At 33.8% G+C, this 25,432-nt stretch overlaps 1 protein-coding gene across 1 annotated transcript; it reads right to left on the reverse strand.

Moving 5' to 3' along the window:
* Positions 1–3,942: 3,942 nt before the first annotated feature.
* On the reverse strand, positions 3,943–15,652 carry LOC104083677 (glutamate receptor ionotropic, kainate 2-like; the record flags this gene model as incomplete). Its single annotated transcript, XM_009587236.1, has 3 exons — positions 3,943–4,056; positions 14,130–14,237; positions 15,509–15,652. Coding segments are annotated over 3 exons (366 nt in total), but the record flags the coding sequence as incomplete, so codon positions are not given.
* Between the last annotated feature and the right edge of the window lie 9,780 nt (positions 15,653–25,432).

Below are 25,432 nucleotides of genomic sequence, written 5' to 3' on the forward strand. Positions count from 1 at the left end.
TATCCTTTGGGTCCAAAAGAAAGGGAGAGAAAGTATGCAAAATGAAAAATGACAGACCTAAAAAAAAATCAAAGATGTTAAAACCTTGGGCTTTGCTTGATTTTATATCTTTATTTTGAAAACAAGATGGCATTTATATGGCATCAGAATTCTACCCATTTGAAAAAGTAGCATTTATAAATAAAATACAGTGTGGGAATATTACATTTTGAACTAAATAAAATTGTTTTGAAAATCCATTATAATTATTCCTTCTTCTAAAATATTTAAAGAGTTTTTTTCAGAAAAGTATAGTAAAAAAAGTAATTTCACATTTCAAAAGTGAAGTAACAAAAAACTGCTAAATTTGAGATTATCACACACCTTTCATAACTTTCACACATTTCTTGAAAAAATTAAACTTGACAGCTGTGAGCTTTTCAGCGCTTTGATGTAAGCAGATACAGAAAAACACATAAACGCTATAAGGGAAAGGAAAGGAGCATTCATTTCAGCAGAACAGGACAAATGAACCTGTATGATTCTATGTATGGTATGCTGGTATGCAATTTAGCATAAATAAACAAACACCACGCACATACATTTAAAAACATGAAAATTGAATTCCAAAGTTAAAAAGCTTCCAAAGTAAACATACAATATGTACAAGAACAAAAATATTTAGATATTTATATCTAAAATCTAAAGGAAGAAAAAAAATCAGAGTTCTGATAGTTGGCATAACAAAGTCAATTTAGGAGAATCAAATTATAAGAAAACCTTATTAATGAATTTGAAAAGTTTTTTTTTTTTTTTAGTGTAGAATATTCAGAATGTAGAATTTTAATTGTAGAAGGAATTCTGAAGCTCCAATGCAGAAGGCATTAAAATGAAATAAAGCAATAGTGTCAAAAAGATTGAGATTTCAAAAGCTATGCTTATAAAAGATAGAAACAGTATTTTTTATTATTATTATTAATTTTCAGATGTTTCTCCCCCTAAAAAGCTGACCATCGCTCCATCAGATATGTTCAGCTGGTACTTTGGGCTGCTGTGGAACCAGAACTTAGAAACCAGACATGCTTCTGCACCAAAACTACATGCCAATAGACTTCTGAGAAGTGATGATGTCCTGGGAACCCTGACCCCTTTTCAAAACAGAGCTACTGAGTTGCTCATAAACCAATGAATAATCTTTCAGACGGTTACCTGTAGCATGTATTATGCAGAATTCAAGACAAAAAATATCACATCCATCCTTACTTGCAGCAGATGAATTATGAACTGCAGTTTATTTATTATTATTTTGCCTATCAATATATTTTTTTCTTCAGGAGACTCAGCCACCACTGAAAAAGGAGGGTATACTCACAGTTGTAAAGATCTTAACAATTACAATATAAAGGAGGAAAAATGTATTGTTCAGAATTTCAGAAGACAGAATTAAAAATAAAAGAGACTGGTATCTTTAAAAGAAAAGTGAGCATTAAAACAAACTACAGAGAAAACTGATCAAGACTCCATAGCTGGCAGTATACTATAGACTGTTGTAGAGAATTGTTAAAGTGAAAAAACAGCATAGAAAAATCACGTAAACAGCTTAAATGAGAGAATTGCCTTTTTTTGCAGCAGTATTTTCCAGACTGAGAAAAGGAGAGAAAAGGAAAGTGATGAAGAAGAAAATATGTTTCTAGGAGCTGTAGTATTTTATATTGTTCCCTTACATTGCTACAAAATGAATATTCAGTAATATGCTTTCAGTTCCAACAGAAAAATATTTATCAAGCACAAAAAGATAGAGCTACAGAAGTAAGCTAGTATATGTGCTTTCTGCACCAGAACAATTTTTGGTTCATTTCATTATTCTGAGTACCACTCTTACAATGTCTTCATAGCTGAAAAGAGTTATTGCAATTACCAAAACTTTCACTGAACAATAATTGAAGTATAAAAGGCAGTTACAAATGAGCAAATCGTAACACCAATTTAAAGTCCTCCTATTTCTTTTATTTATTATTTTATTTAGATACATGCAAAGAGGATGGATGCTTATAAAACACCACTAACCAAAAGTTCTCCCTTAAGAGAAAGGGTGTCCTTGATTACAGACAGCAGCTGCTACGGTAAATCTCAGGAATCTACTTTTATGAGCTTTATCAGTCCAAAATCATTGCTTACTGATAGCGCTCCTATTTACATTTGCGCAGCTTACATTTTCTTGAGATCATTATTTCAAACAAAATCATGCAAGTGTAAGTATCACAATACAAAATCAATATGATATATATAGTATATGAACTCAAACCTCATCAACAGATAGATGTTAAAACATAAATAAACTTGAAACATCCTAAGTTATTAAGTGTTTCTTATGCAATCTTGCAGGGATTGATCCTTGTCCCAGTATTGTTATCACTGACCTGGAGTCAAGTATACAGTGATTGCTAATGAAGTGCACAGATGATACAAAGGCTGGTTGAGTACCGAGTAATGAACGGAACAGGTCACTAATAGAGATAGGACTATATTCTGGAAAGCAATTCTAGAAAGCAATTAGGAAAAATGTGAAACACAGTTATATATCAGTGGAATGCTTCAAGAAAAATCCTAGGCAGGATATCTGGATACAACGTAACAGGAGTATAGGGGGGTCAACTGGAATTACTAAGAAACATTACCTGATAATGCAGAAGTACTTATATATACAAAATTTGAAAACTTGTGAAGGGCAGTAGGAAGAAAAAAGACAGACTAATACTCTAGAAAACATGCTTTTACTTTAAGAGACTATAAGAGGTTCATTTACATTTTATAAAAAAAAATTTATGTGTTTATAAACTGTAATTAACAGTACAAGAGAAAGTTGTGGTAAAACTGTGCTGGTCTTAGCATAATAAGAACTTACTGAAGTCTGAAAGTGAGTTAGCCATGTTCCAATTATATAGTAGGTATGTATTTTTCAATTAGTGGAATAAATGAAACAAAGGGTTTCAAAAGATTTTTTATAATGTGTAAATCGTCAAATGAAAACAAACCTTATAAGTAACCAAAAAGTTACCCACTGGTTGAAACTATATGGCTTATGTTACATAAAAGGTTAGAAGCACACTGGCATTTGTATCTATGTACCTATGAAAATTCATTCTAGCTTGAAATGTCAAAATATGTGTTGGTAGGTAAAAGCTTCTTAATAAAGAATAAAACTGTTAGGAAGTGAATTATTTTTTGACATCTGCAAATTCACATTAACAGCAGCAGCAGACACACTTCTGGAAAGTTTTTCATTTGTGTTGAAATTAAAATTACTATTTCAAAATTATGGTGTGGAAATTAGTGAAGGTTTATTTTTACATAACTAAATATAAGTAATTGTAAGTAAAAAATACCTTATTCGCCACTGTGAATTTGCAACAATGGCAACGATAAAGAAGTTACTTCTGATCTAGTTCAAATGATACCTCAATTAAATTTCTGTATGATTAAAAATTTCAACTTCATAAGCAAGAAATAATGATAATGAAAATAAATGTCAAATACTTTGTACTTTCCTTAGAGGTAATATCATGGTGTTAGATTAGCAAATGAAAGCAATAAATTTTGCTGGCTAAAATCATCAGGATAATAGCCAAACCACTTTTTTGAATAGCTGAACACTTTTTGTCCTCTCATATGGTGCTGAACTAAACAGCTTTGTGAAGGAACCAAACATTTTAGTCAATAATAAGGAAAGTGAAATTACTAATCAACTGACATAACTCTAAAATTGGGATAATTTACTTACAATTTAGATGAGAGTAAGTATCCATGAATAGCTTAACAACTGGAGTTCATTCATGCCACAGTAATTTCTAAGTAACTGTAACATATACTACAGACTGTTCATTACTGTTGTAATTAGTATAGCATATTCTATTAGCTTTCCTGTACAACTGTATTTCTGGAAATGCAAATATAATTGCTTACCAAGATAGTAGTAACGATTAAAGAGCGATTGGACAGGGAATCTGTGATGTTTGCTGGTTTTCCTTTCTGATTCTCTGTCATGTTAAGGCCACTCAATGGATCCCAAGTTCCAACCTATAAAATAGTAAATTACTGTGTAAGCTGTCCATTAGTTACATTTCAGCGTCTACAAAAGAACACTATGAGGAAAAACAGATTGCTACAGGAAAAAAAAAAAAGATTGCTAATATTTATTATTAAACCCTGTTCCATTATTCTCTGTCATTACATTTAAAATCTGCTTGTTTAAAATATGATTCACAATACCTCAAAGTGTGTTTCTTGAAGTGTGACATTAAGTGGAAAAATGATGCACAGAATGTCTAAAGCTACTCTGAATACTTAATTTTCCATTTAACTTTCATTTTTCAAGATAAACCACATCTGAAGATAACTTAATACTTAGGTGGAAATTCATTTGCAGAGCAGAGAGCATTGTCTCTACAGAAGGATTTACCATTTTCTGTGATCAGAGGGAACAGCAGAACAAAAAGATGTTTTGAGGAAAATGTAATGGAGAAGACTGAAAGTAGGTTAAGTGTAATAACTTAATTGATTTACAGATAAATGCTCAGTACGTAGCCCTTTTGACATTTTATACCTTGAAATTCTTATTCCAGTAAAGTCAACAGGATTTTTATCTAAGTAAGGAGATCCAGGGTTATGCTTTAAGGTTCAGGTCAAGGACAGTCTCACATACTAAGTAATAAGTAATGATTATGATTACATCATTTATCTGCAATTTCATCACTATACAACTAAAATGGGCAAGCAGTGAATACAATTATTCATTTTTAGACATCAGAATATTTGTATTATTCCATTGTCTAAAAAAAAAAACAAACCCCCAAATGTTTCTTGTTTGGTTTTAGAAAAGATTTTAAATATTCCAAATACTGAGCAATATCTATAATGTAAGGTAAAGATATTTTAAAACTAAATCTAGACAGTAATTTAAAAATTCTGTGAGGTTTGATTGCGAATATGTATATGTATGTATGTATAGATGTATACATAAACACACAAAATTTTTTTTTAATCTTTCAAACTGATTCCTCAGAAACTGTTCATAGACTTTTAAGTGATTTGTTGCAGTACGGCTGCCAAGTAAGTTCAGGATGCAATTTAGTATGGGTTAAATAAAAAGAGTTTCATTTCTAAAACTGAGAATACAACAGAGCATGAATCAGTGGAAGCTGTACCAGAGAAAAGACAAATTTGTTCTCTTTTTCTACAATTTTCTGTTCCACAGAAATCAATATTTTATCTTTCTTCTTTGCATAACACTCGGTTCCAAGAAGTCACTCCTCTAAAAGGCTGTAATTCTTGAATTTTGGCCATTCAGTACCTTGTAAACTGACAAAAGAATCATATAGGGAAGAAAGGGGAACCTGTGTGTCTCAGAAATACAATTGTAAAATAACATCTAACACATCATTTCAAAGTATGGAACCCAAAGCTTACTACCAAAAAACTTTTCTTCATTTACTCTTTTGATACTATTTCATTTAGTGACTTGAAAGGTTTTTAGGAAACCCAAAATGTTCAGCCTTGCAGTTTGGCCACAATTAAGAAATTGTAAAAGGATTGAGAACTTTTAGTTGCAATATTCTGTTAATTATGGCAATCATAGTGTTTCCTTTACTTCAAAGAAAGACCAAACTAGAACAGAACAGCATGGAGTGGCAAAGATTGGGCCTGTCCCTGCTGTTTCTTCACATAATTGAATCTGGACTAATCTGCTCTATGAGATCCAACTTCGGGTACACAAGTAGCACAAAAATTCCTAAGGGAACGCCATCACCTTATTTGATCAATTTCAGATCTTAAGTTCATTAAATCATATACTTTATTCAAGTTCAAGTTTATAATTCAAATTTATCGTGGCAGAAGCTAACACATTGCTAATTAAAATACTTACTTACTTTTTAACATAGCCACAGCCACAAGCAAACGAATAATTATCAACTGTTAGAATTTTGGGTTTATCTAACAACATCCATCTAGACTTATAAGAACTATCAACAGCATTACTTTAAAAAGAAACTTCTGTCTTGATAAATTATCACGTTATTTTTCTAAATGAGGTTAATTGTACATGTATTGCTATTTTTGTGAATCAAAAATCTAAGAAATAGAACAAAAGTCGAATGTTCCAAATAAGACACTTTGCATTATTTTTATTAATGAGCTCGAACTCAACAACTTATGCCACAGATTCTGATATACTACTGATATGTATAGCTCCCAAATCACACAAACATCTTCTCAAAGCTGCTTGTTCTGGAGAAAACTATGCATAAACAGTGCAGCAAATTCATTCTTTTCTATTATTTGCTTAAGCACAGCATTTTAATTTTAAAGTAGCTTTTTGAACAGATTAGAATTGTTAATGTGTTTTCACTAGAAAAGTTTAAATGTCAAAAATGTAGAAAAAGCAAATCAAGGTACTCTACTACATATAACTGCAATTCAAACAACTTACAATTTACTTCTACTGCATTACATTTATTTCCAACAAACTTTCAAGTTTTCCTAAAAAGTGAAACAAACTGATATTTTAATATAGAGAATGTTAGAGAAAATGTTCACACAGTAAATACAGTCACAGGCAGGCTGTAAAGCCCTCGATCCCCTATTCTTCCATTCAGGTTCCCTAAATGGCTAGACTGTTCTGGAGTGACCATGCCAATTTGAACATGTTAACACTTACTATCCATAGCAAAGGACCCATGAAGCTGACACTGTGCTCCACAATGAGATAAAGAATCTCTGCGGTACAAAGAATAGCTTAGTCAAAAATCAGCTTATTCGAGTTGAAACAATTCCAACAAGAGCTACGAAAAGACTCATCATCGAATATTATAGAATATTCTGTAACATGTGCTCCTCGAGGACATGGAATACACTGACAACACTTCAGTGATTAAAACTTGCATCCAAGCTTCCATATATTTAACTATTAGGTAATTATTAGGTTACTGCAGTCCTGCAGGAAGTTTGGACAGAAGTTTCCATTCTTTAATTGCTGCTTTGATAAACCACAATTCTCTATTTTTTTAGGTTTGCGGGTTTTTTTTAAATAAAAGAGTTTCAAAAAAAAAAATCCTCAAGTAACTTGCAGTCTCTTAATTAAGTTGTATCATCTGACCTAAGACAATGGTGGCAACACAATGTAACTTCATTATATAACTGTATCGACCAAGTCCTAAACCTGTAATCCAAATGAAAAATACATGTTTGTGATACTATCAGACATCTTACTAACAGCAAATTAACAGCAAATTCATCTTCTTCCTTTCATTGGAGGTTATGATCACTAGACAGTCATTACTGAAAGGTAGACAAAGAGGAAAAACTAGGAAATATGTGCTTAAACTCTGATTATAGAGTCATCATTTTTCCAGAATTCTGTATTTATTAGAAAATTACCTGTGTCTATGAAGACACCATCCCTTTAGACTTCAATAAGTTTCTGGGAGTGTTCTGATGGAGTACTGCAACATGCTTGCCATTTTCTTATGTTCTTCCCTAAACTTCTGCAGCTGGACACTTTCAGATACAGAATACTGGACTAGAAGAATCTAGAGATTCTTTTCTCATGCACCACAAGAAAAGTTTGCCATCCACCTTTAGGCAGGTACATTCTGAGGTTTCCAAATGGTCAATCAATCCTATACCACTTAAACAAAACTCTTAAATAATCTTCACAATATTTACTACTCAATATTTGAATAGTACAATTTCAAAACTAAATCTCACCCGAAGTGTTTAAAAATAATCAGTGTCATTACCAAAGGGCAGAATTCAGCAAATACTGAAAAGAAGTTTGGCTAATGTTCACACAAATTTAAAATTAACTTGATTATTTTGGGCTCAAGTATTTTGTGCATTCAGTCTCCAAAAAGATCAGTACAGTTGTGATAATTTCCAAAAATATTAATTTAATTTCATAGTAAAACGCAATTGGCATGATTTGTGAAGGAATAATACTCTAGAAAAAAAGTACTTACCAAATAATAAAAACTAAGTAAAAATATCAGACCTGTTAAATCAGAAGGAATGATAATTCAAATTCTGAATACCGAAAAGAGATAATTATGATACATTCTTGGACCTTTATCTAGGGTGGAGAGTGCTAATGACAGTAATTCTTCACATAAAATTTATATAGTCTGCTCAGCAATCTAGTAGGGATTTGAAAAGAAGAAAGCTATATTGGACTTCAGCTCAAAGTTACCAGTCTCTTCTGGAAATATTAGATGGATTTTTGTGACATTTAGTAATACATTTGGTATCAGAACAAGGACATAAACCCTCTCAGACTTTATCAAAATTCTTACCTTTTCAAGGTTATTTATCACTATCATAATCTATTTCTGAGCTGATCTATAAAGTTAAGCATAAATGTAATTTGAAAGGCATATTCAGACTTGGCAATTTTTATAGATCATACTGTAAATTAAGCTTGCGCACAAATAAAATGTTCACAGGTGAATATTTAGACATAGCTATGTAAATCTAACAGTATTATAAGAAGTGGTAGCTGCCTCTTATCCCATTTATTTTCAAAGATACAGCATGTACAGCGTATCTAAAGTGCATGTTTCCCCTTTACAATAAAAATGCAATTTGTCATATAGTAAAGCTATGCCCCCAATCATGCCAATCACAAGTAGGCAAGTTATTTATAAAAAAAAAAAAAAAGAAAATCAAATTTGTAGTGTCCTCTTAGTAACAGCCAGACTTTCTTCAGAGCTACTACCCTTACCAAGACCAATTCAACATAATTGTCATGGTTTAACCCTGGCTAACAACTAAGCACCACACAGCCACTTGCTCACTCCCCCCACACTGGGATGAGGGGGAGAATTGGAAGGGTAAAGGTGAGAAAACTCATGGGTTGAGATAAAGGCAGTTTAATTAAAAAAAAAAAAAAAATTGTAAGGGGAAAAAACCAACAGAGAGGAAAATAAAACCCAAGCAAAACAAGTGACGCAAAAGAAAACAATTGCTCACCACCAACCAACCTACGCCCAGCCAGTCCCTGAGCAACAGCAGCTCCTGCCAACGTCCACCCCGCAATTTTATTGCTGAGCACAATGTCATATGGTCTGGGATATCCCTTTGGTCGGTTGGGGTCAGCTGTCCCAGATGTGTCTCCTCCCAACTTCTTGTGCACCCCCAACCTCCTTGCTGACAGGGCAGTATGAGAAGCTGAAAAGTCCTTGACTTAGTGTAAACATTGCTCAGCAATAACTGAAACATCAGTATGTTATCAACACTATTTTCAGTACAAATCCAAAACATAGCCCCAATCAAGCCACTATGAAAAAATTTAACTCTACCCCAGTCAAAACCAGTACAATAATTCACTACTACCCAAAAAAGAAGCATTGTACACTCCTGAAACTTAAAATTTCTGAGTTTACATGTACTCCAGAGTAGTTTACTGAGCATCAGTCTGATGAGATTTTATCCACAAAAATTCAATAGATTAAAGGATCTTTCTTACTTCAGCGTGTATGAGAAAAAGAAATCTATCTTTATGAATAAGCAAGTATTCTTTGTTGCTAATTTCCTTCAAAACTCTCCTAAGAAAAGTAAGATTTTTTTGGCTCCGAGTCAACCAAAACTGTACATACTACTCACAGTGAAGTGCCACAAGCATTGTATTAGGAAGGATCATTGCCCTTCTGCAGTGGTACCAATCAACTATGCAGCCAAAATCAGAGCCATATCCAACCCCCAAAGAATTGACAAATGTGTCTAGTTTACCATCTTTTCTTTATTATATTTTGTAGAGTAGTTAGTAATAGCAGTGATTACATCAAGAAAATAATTATTCATACTCCAGTGTGAGTAATATTATTTCTTTCTATTTATGTATTTCCCATTTGGGAATTGCTTCATTTATTTTGCTTTCTTCAGAAATATTAATATGCTTGCCTTCTTTGCCAAATATCATATTAATACCAATACTTCTGGCTTCCATAGATCTGTTATCTCACTTTCTTTTTTTCTCTAACTTTTACAAAACCCTCTGTTTATGCCACTTTCTGTTTTTTTCCCAGGTTATTGATAAAGATACTAAATAAAACAAGATCTTACATTGATATGCTGGACAATGAATTACAACTCATTTTGTGTCATTTATATTCATCCTGTGTGCAGGTTCCTGAGCAAGATTTCAAGCCAGTTGTTAACATCTCTATTCGAGAAATGTGATTCTTCTAAATTGACAGATTTTCATATCAAAAGTGGTATTAAATTCAGGTATTTGTTATCTCCCTGAAGTATAAAGTAATTTTCCTCGTGATGTAGCTTCAGTGAAAATACTGATTGATTGTAATTTAAATGATAATTTGCTTATTATAATGGATTGCCACAGTTTGGGATTTTCACTGTGTTTAATCATAGATAGTTTCAGTGTGTCCAGACTGACTGTCAGCAAATTTTGTTGTACATTACATTAGCAGCACTCCTATCATCTATTAATTTTGTCATTTTCATCTTACAAAAAGCTATCATTTTTGTCAGACATTAATTTTTATTTGGAAATGCATACTTCTTATTGATTGATGTTTGATTATCACCTCTCATTCAAAAGTTTCAGGAACAGGTATCTTATGTAAAATCTGAGATCACACATGGCATTCTTTTTAAATCAATGAGCAATTTTTCTGTTGTCACTGACTTCAGCAGTCATTGCACTTAAAACACATGATTTAGGTCATCTCCCATTATACTAACCAGGCAATTTATCTAGGATTTTTTTTTACAAAATCTCAAAAAAATAGGACTTCTAGAAATACTTCACAATAACCCTTTTCTCTCCCCTCCATAAATATTTTTCTCCTCAAGATATCTCATTTTGTCATAAAAGCATTACAGATTACAGCTGAAATTGTTGGGTTGAACTGTTGTCCTTCACCTAAGAAATCGTTCCCCCATTTTTGGAAAGAGGTTAGATGAAATAATAGCTATTTACAGTATGGAAACACAACACACATAATATGGCACATATAATTCTCATCTCCCCATCTTCTCGCATCCCACAAAATGAATGAATGAATGAATGAATGAATAAATAAATAAATAACTAATGCAAAACTGTTCAGGAATTCTAACTATATAAACAGAGAGGCTTGACAAGATGGTGGTTTGGAAGAACATTGGGAACATACAAGATAAGGACAAAGATGGGAAAAGGCTCCTGAAGAAAGACGAAAATAGAGAGAAAGGGGATGGAAAGAGCAAAGAGATTAAGAGGGACAAGTGGACAGGGATTAGATGGAAAGCGAAATGGACGGCGGGGGGGAAGGGAGACAGGGAGGAAAGGAAGAGGGGGGAAAGAAGGAAGGGAGAGAAGAGAGTAGCAGAAAGTAAGAAGGAAAGCGTGTGATGCAGAGAGATGGAGTGCACATGTGAAGGTAGGGAGGTAGGGGACAGAGAGAAGGGAGAGGGATTCATCATAGCTTTAACAGAAGACAATCTTGTGGAAAAAAAAAACCAGCTCTTTTAAATAAAAGGACTGGCTAAAAAGTACTCTCTCTTCCAGGAAGTGTCCTGCTCTAGAGTTCAATGATTCACCCTGGATTCAATAAGGGTTTGTATTCTTTCAGAATAATCAAGTTTTCTTCAAAGAAAAATATTTATTTGTCAGCATTGATTTCTCTTTCTCAGTAAAATACCCTATATGTTCCAAATATGTACTAAGCAATTCAATCTAATGTGCATACACCTTAATTTTCCTTTTCCTAATCTCATATCACTAAACCCTACAGAAACTGCTCTGCTTTTGCTCATAGGTATCTTTGAATCTGTGTAGCATTCCTCATCATTCTTTGCTAACACTTTCCTAATTCCTAAACTTTTCCTAGTAAGTAACTAATTCTTACTGCTCTTTCCAAAGATTGTCAGCATATTTTGGTGAAAAACTAATATTATTACAACCTTTTATCACATCGCCAAAATGAGCCATGAAGGCAGTAAAAGTGTTTTCCTTTCCTGTAAACTTCTGTACACAGAGCTCAAGCATATGTCAGTTGTTTTTAAACATCCATGTCCTTTTACAACTATTTCTATTGTTGTCTCTCATATATCTTTCATTATTACTGTTTCCCAAGTTCCTTTTTTCTACTACGTGTTTGAGAGTACTGTTTTTCCTGTTGAATTTTATTTTCTCTCCATATTTCTGATCTCTGTAGACCTTTTTATTTCTATGTTTTCAATGGAATACATATCTCCTAATATGTTGTCAACTGAGAACTAAACATACTTTTGTGGTTTTACTTTCATATCAACACTGATGGTGAAATAAAAACAGTCATAATACAGATCCAGATGGAAGATACCATTCCTTTAGCCCATTGCACATATATTATGAAATATTCTACATCAATGTTCTCTCAGAAAATTGCCAGTCCACATAGTAAATTTCATAACAAAGCCAACTCTTTTTTTAATAGCATTGTAAAGTAGTAACACATATGTCATTAAAAGATAAATATATTGCACTGTTTGTATTTCTTTAATTATTTTACATTTCTGCCTGGAAAGAAATTAAGTACACTGCAAAGATTTTATTTTCCAGAAAACCCATGTTGCTTTTTTCCAGAAAACCCATTTGATGGTTCTCAAATGCCACCCAATGTTCTTAAAGCCATCCTAGACTACAGAGACTTCCTTTCCTCATTTTCAACAATTATCATCACTTCAGTGACTCTTCAGCTACTACTGACTTATTTAGCTATTCTCATGTCATCAATTTTTCCAGTTCTGTTTCCAGTAAGGAAGACAGGTTGCATTGCACCTATTCTACTCATACACAAAGCCAGTTTGCTTTTCAAATCTAATCACTACTATATACCTTTTTTTTCTCCCCTTAAGTTTCCAGAGCTCCCTTCATGGAATATTTCATAGGAAGAATCTACTATCAGTGCATTGTTGAACATTTTAAAATATAGCTTAGTCCTTTAATCACAGGTTTGCCACTGGACATTTTCAAAAATGTTATTGGCTATGTAAGTGCTTCAAAGCAAGCTCATGGCTTCTGAACTTTTTAAAAATCTTCTTAGAAAGAGAAGATTAATATTCCAAAACTAGTATTGGGGGGAAAAGTTTTGGAGAAATATGTTGTTTATGCTAGCTTCTCCATTCAATGATTTATAGAAGAAAGGAAATGTAATTCTGTAGCATGGTGCCTTCCCTTAATTTCTCTTTTTATTTGTGGCCACAATATTACCTTGGGGCAATAGCTGATAAAACTTTATCTGAAGATGAAGGAAAACATAATGCTTACAGAACACTGAACACCACAGCTAAATACAAACTACAAGATGCAAATTGCAAAACCTTTGTCTGCTGATCACAACAATGTGAGACACTGCAGCTTCCTTCATTGCCTCTCCATGGAAGGGTGGCTGGAGAAGAGAGGGAAGATGATCTGATTTCAGATCATCATGTTGTCATGTAGGCAGGCCAAATATCTGTATGTGCCTTTAGTTCAAATATAGACAATATTAGGCTACACAGAAAGGGCATTTCTCAATCCTTTGGTCTTTCACTCCATCTCAGTACAAGAAAAACTCATGTCAGAAGACAGACAAACCTGTCAGGCTACCTATTCTAAATTTTTTAGTACCATTTAGAGATAGAAACTTTGTATTCCAAGAAGAGAATCAAATTTCGTTCTTAAAACACAGAAAATGGCCAAAATGAAGCTATTTTATTTCATTCTGTTTGAGGTAATTCTTCCTGAATTAGTAAGATGTAAAGAAAATACAAATACACATACCCACAGGTTCACACATGAGGATAGGCAATGGGATTGAAATCACAACTAAAACTAAACTCAACATAGATTGAAGACAAAATATATTAATGCATGACTCCAGGTCCAGCTGTTCACTGTTCTCCAGTCCTTTTGAATCTATGAATGTGGCTAGAACCACACAGTTAAGAAGCCATTGACTGTGAGACATCAAGATAACAGCTTTTACTAGAAGACTTTGAAACCAGATATCAAGTTGAGAACAGTTATGTTGTTTTATGTAACACATGAAATGTTATTGAAAATGCTACTGTTTTTAGGGGGTGGGTTTTTGTTTTGTTTCCCATCACTTTGGAGGTAACGTCTTACAAACCTTTTCAAGACCTTCTTCCTTGAGGCTGATAACATCTAAATCAAAATCTGTCCTTAAGCCATTGGTTTTGTTGAAAGTTATTCTGCCTGTGAGGCCTTCCCAGTGGGCCTATGAAGAAAGAAAAAACAATTTCTATAAATAAATACCTCTTCTTTTTTGTGACCAAAAAGAACAAATTTTACTTCTGCCAAAACGGGAACATTAATTATTCATTCTATCTAAATAATTACCTTGTGGCTGATTTTTGAAAAAAATATTTTGTATTCACTTTTTGCTAATTAAATCAACCTTTCTTCAGTCTTCACAGACAATTTTTTAAACAACTTTCCGTGTTAGCCAATAGGCTCTTCTTACTAAATGAGATAAAAGGCTGTTTTGTTTTCATTCCTCCATCATTCATGTACACATTTCCCCTTCTGCTTCCCTACATGCTCCCTCCCTCCCCCAAGCCTCCATCTCTTTCATTAACATTGGATTTAATTTTTCTGTCAGGAAATTTCACTCAAATGAAGGCTTACTTTTGCAAGATGCCGAGTCCTCTGAAACCACATTTAGACAGCAAAAATTGAGGTCACTGAGCCAGTCTTCCAGAGCTGATTCCTTACTTTTAATGAAGTGCAATATCCTCATTTTTTTATAACTTAAAGTCTACCTAGTTCTAAAACTATACTAAAGAGGAAGGAATGTGGAAAACAAAATTATCATCCTAAAAGGAACCAATCTTAAAAACAGGATTATATTCCATTGCAAATAGTTCTCTTTATCGTAGTATTTTGCATATCTAGAATGAGAAATACTGTATTAGGAGTTACTTACAGTACAAGTGACTTGAATACTCTACAGTGTTCACCTTTAGCAGCTTAAATCTCCTAGCTTTACTTTAAATCACTATCTATCAGTATCTAAACAGCATACTAGGAGACCAAGGCCACATATATTAATTTGCCATAGCAAAAAAAGAAAAAAAAGAAAATTAAAACCAGGGAGTGAACTTCATTATTGGCCCCTTTGAACTTATGCCAATATTTAGTTGCTGAATTTTCCTAGTCAGTCTACGGTTTAGGGTTTCAGGGGTTTGGGTTTTTGTGCGACAAATGTTTGAACCCCCGCCACCCCCAATTATCTACAAACAAAAGGTTTATTTAGAATGCAATTATTTCACCCTTTCATGTTTCTTTGTTCCAACTAACACCTCAGGAAAACCCACTTTCAAATAAAAATGCTGTCTTGCCTGCTAAATTCTTTACACATAACAAGCTGAAAGATTCCCATCTACTGAAAAAAAAAAAAAGGCAGAATTCAAGTAGGGTGGGCACAAAAGAAAATGAGAGTTGGGAGAAAGGAAAGCAATGAAGCAGGATACTTTATTAGTGACTTACCTCCTTAATGAGACTCATAAAGCGGGTCCCAAAGCGCCACGGTTTGTGGCGATTACACTGTAGTGAACTGACAGTCATCTGTGGGAACTGCTGGACAGCTACTGACACCACATGAACTGCATCATACATTAGTGCTGCATCCGTCTGAAATTAGAATGAAATCAGAACCATGAACACAAAAGAAAAACATGTGACATCCCAGCACTGAAAGAAGGAAACAAAAAATTAGCACTGTTTATTATGTTAAAGGTATTTATTATGTAAAGTAGCACTGTAAAATACAGCCTTATCGCCAAGTCCTACATAACATGTGTCAGTACTTTCAGTCTCACTTTTTCTCTTTTTAATGCTGAAATAAGGGCCCAAATTACAACTTTTCAGGACCACAGGAGAACACTGGTATCTCTGATGACTCATGTTACTTTAAAAAAGCAGTGCATTAGGGGACTATATAAATCACTGTATGCATGTTTGATTCAAGTCAGTTACTTCCATGAGTGAGGTGAAAGAAAAAAAAAAAAAAGATTAGCAAGGTATCAAAACCTTACCTATGAAGGAAAGTGCACAGGCTAAGGAAATAACATTTTTCTGTTTTGAAATTACAGACTAGATACAGTCCCAAAGGTACTCAACTGATTCTTTAATAATTTTTTATGAGTATCAGTTTAAATCCCTAGGACAGATCTAACCAGTACGTTCTATAAATCAGAGGCAAATTAGAATTGCATTAAAATGCACATTCATTTCAATGGTTTTCATGTCCCACCCTAAATAAATAGGCTATTTAAACCTGGTATGTGCTAACTAATGTTGTATTAGCAAAGGACAGAGACAGCCTCTCAGTACACACTGTCACGCTGTACAAGAAGCTGACATCTCTCTCCTGTTCTGTTTTATAAACAGAGACAAGCCTTGGAACCAAAAGCAAGAGAGGACCTTAGATTCAGCTGGTGGAAATGAATGCTATGCCATCTGCTCAGCATACCTTAGAGAAAAAGGACCTATTTCCCCTCCTCATTCACATAATTAGTGAGCTGTGAAATTAGTTCTTTAATGGATAGGAAACCTGGAGATTATTGCACTTGTCACAATACAATACAATGCAACAGAAAATGAGCTTATATAGTGCCTTTCATGCAAATGCATCCCAAGGCTCTTTACAATAAAACTAAACACAAAAATGCAAAAATGGTCTACCATTATAGCCCATAAGCTACTGTGAAAGGGGAAAATATACGTTTACATTTAAATGGCTCTCCCAAGGAGGGATTTCAAAATTCAAACAGAAATAAATCCTAATTTTAAAATAGCCAGTATAATAGGTTTCAATGATCTTAGACGCCAAGTAGTTTATGCAGGGGCTCCAAATCAGTCAGAAAATATTTTTGCTGCCAAATTGTTCATTATCTTCAAGGCATTAAAGTGCTTTTAAGGCAAGCTGATGTTTGACAAGGAGGCAGTGAAACACCAAAAAGTTGGAATGGCATGCTGAGTAAGCATCATGCAAAGCTTAATATTCTAGAAGCAGTACTTGGCAGTAGTTGGAGTCTAGACAACAGTTTTTTAAATAAAGTATACAATAAGTACAACACATTAATCTGGCTCAGAAATGCAAACTTTTTTTTTTTAATCAGCTTTACTTCTAAAACTATAGTCCTTGCACCAGTGAAGGAAAATTGAAATTGCTGTGAGACTTTAGCAAAAGCAGCCCATTAAGAAGCAACCAGAAGTTCAAAACCAGCATTAACTGATTAATTAGATATAAATTTGGACATGGAACTGATAAGACTCATCAACAGGAATCAAATGGACATTATGCCAGATACAGAGCAACATGGCTTTTTGTCAAATTCTATAAGCCACTGAGCCGGAAATCTGTAGCATGACAAAACAGTCAACTCCAGTGGAAACATTAAAAAAGCCACTGCAGTTTTATAAGTAATTCAAATTCTGATAATATTCTTCATATTTGACTGATGAATTTTGCTTCACTGGAAATAAATCTAAATTGGAATGTACTTCTTTTAAATGCATATAACATAATTACTGGCTAGAAGTTGAGTGCCCTATTCGATTTTTAGATGCTGCAAGATAAATCATAGGATGAGATTCCACAATCCTCCTTGTATAAGAAGATTAAAGTGGGCTTAAATATTTGTACTGAATAGAGACAGATAGAACCATATACTCAAAAATATATTGGTTTAGTGATTCAATATTGCACTTATCTCACTGGGTGCAATCATTGATTTTACTGCAAGAGAAATAAACAGCACGGAACTCAGGAAAAGATATAAAGTATATACTTGAATTTGCAGGTTGGGCTTTCCTCTTCGTTGGTCACTTTACCTTTCCTCTGAGAGACAATAGGAAGTGATAGCTGTTGGCCTAGCTCTCCACCCTCGTTCATTAGGCTTGCTAAGCTTTATGTCTCGCTGCCTTTTGTCCATACCACTTTCTCCTCCTTAAATCACACTTTTGGAACTATGGTTTGTGGTACAGGAAGTACTGCAGGTTTCAGCAAGAGACTCTTTGGGGACCAGGGAGGAAAAGTCCCTAATTAAATTTTCAGGATTCTTTATTTTATCTAAACAGAGATTAACAGTCTGGAAGGAAGAAGAGGTAGAAACTTCAAGAGAAGCAATGGTTCTTGAATTTCAGATAGAAACCTGCTACAACTTTTCCATTCACTGAATACACATAATACAAGAAGATAATCTTATTGAAAAATGAGATTAGTACTGTTTAAGTCAACTTGCATAAACCATTTAGAATTATGTTGTATTTCACAAATACATCTTGGTACAGTTTCTGAGCCATGGGTTGTGGGGTTTTTTTGGTTTCACAATCCTACTTAGTATTTATGATGACTTGCTTGGATACAGAAAAACTCATCTAAAAAACTGCTCATGATACTATCATCTTTTGTATTTCTGCAACTACAAAAGAAAAAAATTTCTAGAACTACAGAAGCTACAAAAATTTTTCATCAAATTGAAATAGAATGAGATTGAGTTAGGTGATTACAATGTCAGGTGACAGTTGTCTGTGACCACAAGTCTGTTTTTCAGTTGACTCTGCCAAGTAACAAGAAACTTTTAGCACTCAGAGGTAACAGCTTAATCAGAGATGTGGTTTCAGTCACAATATATCTCAAATAGAGAGAAAGTACCAATCTGTGTTTGATTTTTACCCCAAACTCAGTTGGATACTACTCATTTCTTCTCCATACTGTTCTGGCATTCCTTTACCTCCTGTCTTACTGTGGGTGTTGTGTTTAGCTCTATTTTTTACATGTGTTTCTGTAAAATCACATTTGAGTCTTGCTAAATTACTTGCTAAATACTGTCTAACAAATTGCACGCAAGTACTCTAAGCACACTGTGAAAGGGCTCTGGTGGAGCTCAATATAAAGAAGGTAGAAAAAGAGTGATGTCTATTATAGAGAGGAAGAGTCTATTATTTCTCCCCAGGTCTCCTCAGAGTAAGAGGTGGTCTTTTTCTTCTCCGTCCACAACCACACCCAAAGATGTCAAAGGCATGTGATAAGCTCTAGTAGATATATGCTGTGATTTTTGTCACATGCTTGCTTCTCCTGGTTAATCAGTATTGTAGGGAGGGTTTGAGTTTTGGGGGCTTGTAGCTGGGGCAGAAGGTTGGCAGGGTAGTGGTTTTTACTTGTTTCTAGCCTACATGGGCAAAGCTGATGCAGAAGAAACCCACTATAGCCTGCGTCTCAGCCAAGAAGAAATCTTCCCCATGTAATGGAACTGAAAAACTGCTTCTCAGACAAGTTTTTCTGCCCTTCTTATGACATACAAAGGGTATGATTTTTAGCGACCTTCAGCATGGTTGGTAGGTTAGACAAGAATCAGCTGAAAATCCTGAAACCAAATGGGCTGTTTATGCACTACAGCTGCAACCTGAGATCTAGGTCTGTATATTAAGACCTTCCAAAAAAGTGAAAGAAAGGGCTCACACTCTGACATATAGATAAAATCCAAGCAAGCCTAACAGAACAGAGGAATCATGGTCTTCATAACCATCTTCAGACTTACAGTACGTAAGAGTTCATTGATGTCCTTTGATATCTGACTCAACAAATGTGCTAATCTGTGCCTGGAATACCTGTGCCTAATTAACTATTAAGGGTTAAAATAAATTGCAAATTCCACCCTTAATGACATTGAATGTACTAACTGCTTTTGGAATACCTGTGCCTAATTAACTATTAAGGGTTAAAATAAATTGCAGATTCCACCCTTAATGACATTGAATCATGACTTGTCTGTGCACCTTATTTGCACAGCGAAATTTTTGTATGACATTTCCATTTATCTCCATCAAACTGTATGAAGATTTCATGTACCAGTAAACCACTCCCCTCTGGTTCATATCTCAGTGCTCCAGAATTATCTCTAAATTGCAAAAATATGTGCTTTATTTTTATCAAACATGATTTTTATCATGCAATCAAGTTTAACATTAATTTAAGATGAAGGATTGCTAGGCTAATTCTGTTTCTTCATGAGCTATATCAGAAATAGTACACTTCTCAAACAGAAAAAATCATGTTTCAGCATTTATTATAACAAATTGTAGTCCTCTGTAATCCACAATTATGAAAAATGGAACTGTTACATAGGCATGATCTGGAAGAACTTTCAATTGCTCAAATACAGATAATTAAAAACAGCTTGAAAGCAGGAAAAAACCCTCAGGTTTTCAATTAAATGTTAAATTAAACTAATGTGATTTTTTTTCCCCTTAATTAAATTTATTACTAATAAAAGTCTATGAAGAAATATGGTCTTCTACTTAAAAGGTGCTCTGTGAAGTACTTGAAAACACCATGAAATTTTCTATATTAAGTGACATATGAAATAAGTCAATGGAAAAGAGAAGCTTAATAAATTTACTTTTTGTTCTTTGGCATTTGATCCAGTGTGGATCCCTGACAAGAATGAGTTATTTGCAATATTAGTAGTTTATTTTCCCTAGATCAGAAGATTCTTGTATTTACAAATCTGTGACACACAAGATCTCATAATTGCCCTCTTCATTCTGCCAGTTTTTGTCAGTGACTGTGGGGAACCTTTTCCACAGAAAAGGAGTCAAAGAAGAGGGCCAGAGTTTTAAAAAAATTAAAAAAGGTTTAGTTAGCTAACTAAATTATACCCCTAACAATATAAGGATTACCTTTATGAGAATTAGACTGCTTAACCATTTGCAAAATGTTTTTATGGTAAGTGTAAGATACTGTTAAAGATGACCTCCTTGCGAGTATGATACATACTTGTTTACAGTGATCTGTATTTTGTGTTTGAACTTGACTTTATTCATTCAAGTCACGTCCAGTAAAAACAAATTAATATCCCTTTAATTCTGAAAGAAAGAAGGAAAAGGAAGGGGGAAAAAAATGAAAGCTTTTATGTGTGTAAAAGAAGGAATAAAACTTCAAAATTTGTCTCAGAATTAAATTCAGATACAACTCTTCTGTAACACAACTTGAAACTCTCTAGACAGTCTAACAAGACTGGATTTTCCACAATAAAAATTTTAAATATTTGATTCAGAAAAGATGTCAAAATATATTTTGTCATCAAAGACAAAGCAAATGAGAAAGAAAAGGCAATAGTGCAATATTCTATAACTTAGTTGACAGGCCATGTCCTATCACAAGGTGGAGATCTGAATTTGCATTCACCAGTCACTACTGTCATTAGTATCAGGTTACAAATACATCATAAATTAAATATATCTAGATATATTTAATAAATACTACTACAGTAAGCAGGATAGCTTATATTTTTCATATGCAGCTTATTATTCTCTTCAAGATTATCTCTGCCTTCCTGCCTCTAGTCAGCCAAATTTTGCCCTTGTGAAATAAGTCCAACTACATTTAAAAGGCCAAACTGTTCAGAGGGTTTTGCTTAGTGTCTGATGGTCACTAATGTATTCTGAAAAATTTTATGCATTAACTAAAATGAGGCTTAAATTCTTTTCAAGTGTGGCTTCATTAGCTGCATCAAAAACGAAATGAAACTGAATGCAAATGCTCGCAAATGTATATTTCCATTTGTTTCCTAGGTGACCATGACAAAAGCATCCAGATAAATGCATAGAAGTGAAAGAACACTTTCCAATTTTTTTTTTTTTTAACAGAGTCCTTGAAGATGTGTGAGCTTGTTAAAAGCAATTCATGTGGAGTCTTTAATGCATTCTGAAACTTATTTCAGCATATAGTATCATTTGTTACTGAATTTCCATTAGCTATATAAACAGCCATCTCAGACCATAGTATCTTCTGAAATAAACGTATTTCAGACTGACTGTGGTCACTGGTTTAACAAAGTGTTAACATGCTCATTTCATACTGCAACAAGATTCTCTCACTGAGCTTGTATTTATGGTACCTATTCTTGTGAAAGTTTAGAACATAATGAGAATGTTACATTCCCATTTGTCAAAAGGCATGTAAGTACACGAGGCAGTACACAACAGTTATACCTTGGATAACACACTGGAGGCAAAGTCAGGTTGTTGGCTTGGTTTTTTTTTCCCAACTCCCAATATATCCAGACTATTTCTAGTCAGCTTTATGAGGGACAGAGATGACGTAGTACAATTAGGAGGGTAAGAACAGCAGCTCTGTTTCTTTGATCTAACAGCCTGAGCAAGTAGTGGATACTGGAGATACAATGAACAGGACAGCCTAGTCAAATCTCCTCCCTCCCCAGCATAACCTTTCTATGGAGAAATAACATTATTTAGGATGCACTGCAAAATAAGGATTTACAATGGCACACTCATTCATTTCAAAGCCCTCAAAAATGTCCCATAATCAATCTCCTTAGCTTGTTAAGCAGTACTTCTCATTTGGTACTTATTTTTCTGTCAGTTATCCTTACTGATAATTTAACACACAATACACAATTATTAATTACAAAACCTTGAATAAATGGCATATTACATAAACAAAAAAACACTTCCTTTTTTTGTTCTACTGAACTCCCCACGATCTGCCTTTCATTTTTTCCCATATTAGTCTTATTTTCTAGATTGTTTCCATTGTGAGTACAATGAACAGAAATAGACCTCTGTGCAGATTTTTATTATTATTATTATTTTCCTTTGAAGAATGACTTTATCATAGAAGCTGACTCCACTTCCTTTCTTTTAAACAACTCAGGAAAAAGAGGTAAGAACAAAGATGTGAAAAAAGTCTGACAACACTCAGACGTCAGGAAGGTGTGACCACTTACAGTGCAGAAGAGCTCTCATTATTAACACTGTCTATTACTTTCCTTAAAAGCTGACCTGTTTGACAGAAAATGACAAAGTTGCCTTTAAAAATTACTGGATATGAAGTACAGAAACTACGATAATGTACATATAAAAATTAACTAAGATTTACTTATAAAACTCTGTAGTTTCTTTATTATAGATTCTGCTATTCCCTGGTCAGAAAATGTTAAGGGTCAGATCTTGAATTATGTTAGGACAATGTGATTTTAACACACAAAATAGAATAACTGGCAACATGAGAACTTTTTTTCCCCAAAATTCTCATATATAGCGTGGTGCCAATAGTGCTATTGAAGCTTGATTCACCACATATCCTTGATCAGCTACCTCCAAACTACACGTAGTTTCAAATCTGCACTACAAAGTGGTTTTCCAGAGAGGTCCAGAACAAGAGATTAATATTGAAGAAAGAAATTTTTCTTTAACTTTTTCAGGTCTAATGTTAAGCAAAGCATGGTTGGATAAGAAGATGAAGAAAAAGCATCTAACTATTCATGGCCTGTACAGTGTTCTTTTAATCACTATAATCTGGAATATTTTCCATTTTCAGAAATTATTTCTCAGAAAGGGTACTAGGAGAATTACAAAACTCCATGGATCTATCTACTGTTTTTTTATTTGTGGCAATTACAGTCTATGGTTAATGGGACAGACATATATTCCATTGCTTCCAGTCAGTGTTTGAAATGCAGTTCCTAAAATTTTACATTATTTTCTATGTTTTACATATACATATATATGAGAGATAATTTTCTATAATAAGTTATTATAGTAATAAAGCGAAGAGTGAACACGCTTAGGAACTTCTACAAGGTTCCAGTCATATGCATGACAAAAGATAGAATAGGTTGAATTTACCACAAAGATGAAACAGTCAGAAGTTTAGATTGAACAGACGCAAGAATAAAAGGGTTTATGTTTAATCACATAACAAAATATAGATCAAGACAAATGAAGCCTAAAGAACAGTCCAAAGGAAATATTCATATCACAAGTATGTTCGATAATATGAACTACTTGGGACCACACAGATCAGTAAGAGGCACAAGAATATAGTATCTTTCTTTGTATACAGATATTGCAGAAAAATTTGAAAATCAAAGTAAATATAGATTTAAGTTTACTCTTTACTACTCTTTTATGCACTATGAAACTACATTTTTTTTAAATACAGTTTTGCATTGCACTAAAATCATACAATGTCTTACAGTATACTTGAAAAAAAAGATAGAAGGGTAAATCATACCATGCCATACTCATTTTACAACCACAAAGTGATTATCACCATACCTGTCCTCACTCTAAAGTAAATAATAAGTATCATACACATACCACTACCCCCCTTTTTTTTATTTTATACTGTTATGAATATACAGCTTGAGGAAACACAACTTTCAGTAATGAGGTTTGCACTTCATATTGTAAACAAGATTCAGGAGAAAAGGTCCTTCAGGACATTCAGGAAGAATAAGACAAGAGATGAGCTGTAAAAGCTAAATTGCCCCGTGCCATTCCATATCAAGAAACAGATCTCTCTAATGAATCTGACCCAAGACAGAAGGTGTATAGAATTTCCAGGCAGCTCTGTGTTAAAGAAAGTCTACAGCAAACCAATACAGCAAAACAGCTGGGCAAACAGAGAGAAAGACCTTTCCAAGTTAACCTTACATAAGTAGAGCAGGTATGTCTTATCTTTTCTTAAATATTTCCAGTTGTATTGGAAAGCATAAAAGCAAATAAATGTTTTTATATTATCTTAACCTACCTCAGGTTAAGAATGATTTCAAGACAATAAGGGAACAAAAAAAGCATTTATCAATCCAAAATATGACAAATCTCGCCAAGCTCACTAAAACATTCTCTTGGGTATCCCATATCTCTATGGAATATGCACCCCATAGAAATTCGTACTACAGTTTGAACACAGTTTGGGCAGCAATAATGGAAGAAAAGTCCTTTCAGCAATTCATAGTAACAAGGTTATTAGTGTAGCATTAAGTAAGACAGCTGTGGGCACACTTGGACTCTGAGCAGTGTCTTCAAGGAGTTTGTCATACAAGGCTACAAGAATAAAAGTTTTAGAAGAAATTAACTTTTAAAAAAAATTTTTTTGGACAGTTGAATGATATGTTAACATTTACATAAGTAGGACAGAAGCAGGTGATACAAGTCAGCATTACTATTTCACAGGGATGTAACAACTGTCTGGAAGAGTAAAGCAGAATTAGGAATCCTCTAACTGGCAGAAGTATTAGAAAAGAGACTGAAAGAAATCATTTCTGTAGCCTAGAAAATAAAGACTGAGAACAACCGTTGAGGGGAACAGAAACCAGGGAAGAAAGGAAAGTTAAAGAGCACAGAAGAACAAGCATGGATGCAAAAATGACAAAACAAAAAAAAATTAATAGGAGTCATTTTATCTTACAGACAGACAGAGGCTTAAGTTGTATTAGATTTAAAAATCCTTAACAATCATTAAAAGAACAGCTGCACAAGACCACCAGCAGAATATATTTAGATGATGCCTGACAAATGTTGTAGCATGCACACAAACTCCAGAAACTCGACATACTACTAGTGTTCACAGAAAGCTCTTCTACTCAAGGCAATTAT

This window comes from Fulmarus glacialis, unplaced genomic scaffold (genome assembly GCF_000690835.1).
Source record: "Fulmarus glacialis isolate BGI_N327 unplaced genomic scaffold, ASM69083v1 scaffold40331, whole genome shotgun sequence".
Lineage (NCBI taxonomy): Eukaryota > Metazoa > Chordata > Aves > Procellariiformes > Procellariidae > Fulmarus > Fulmarus glacialis.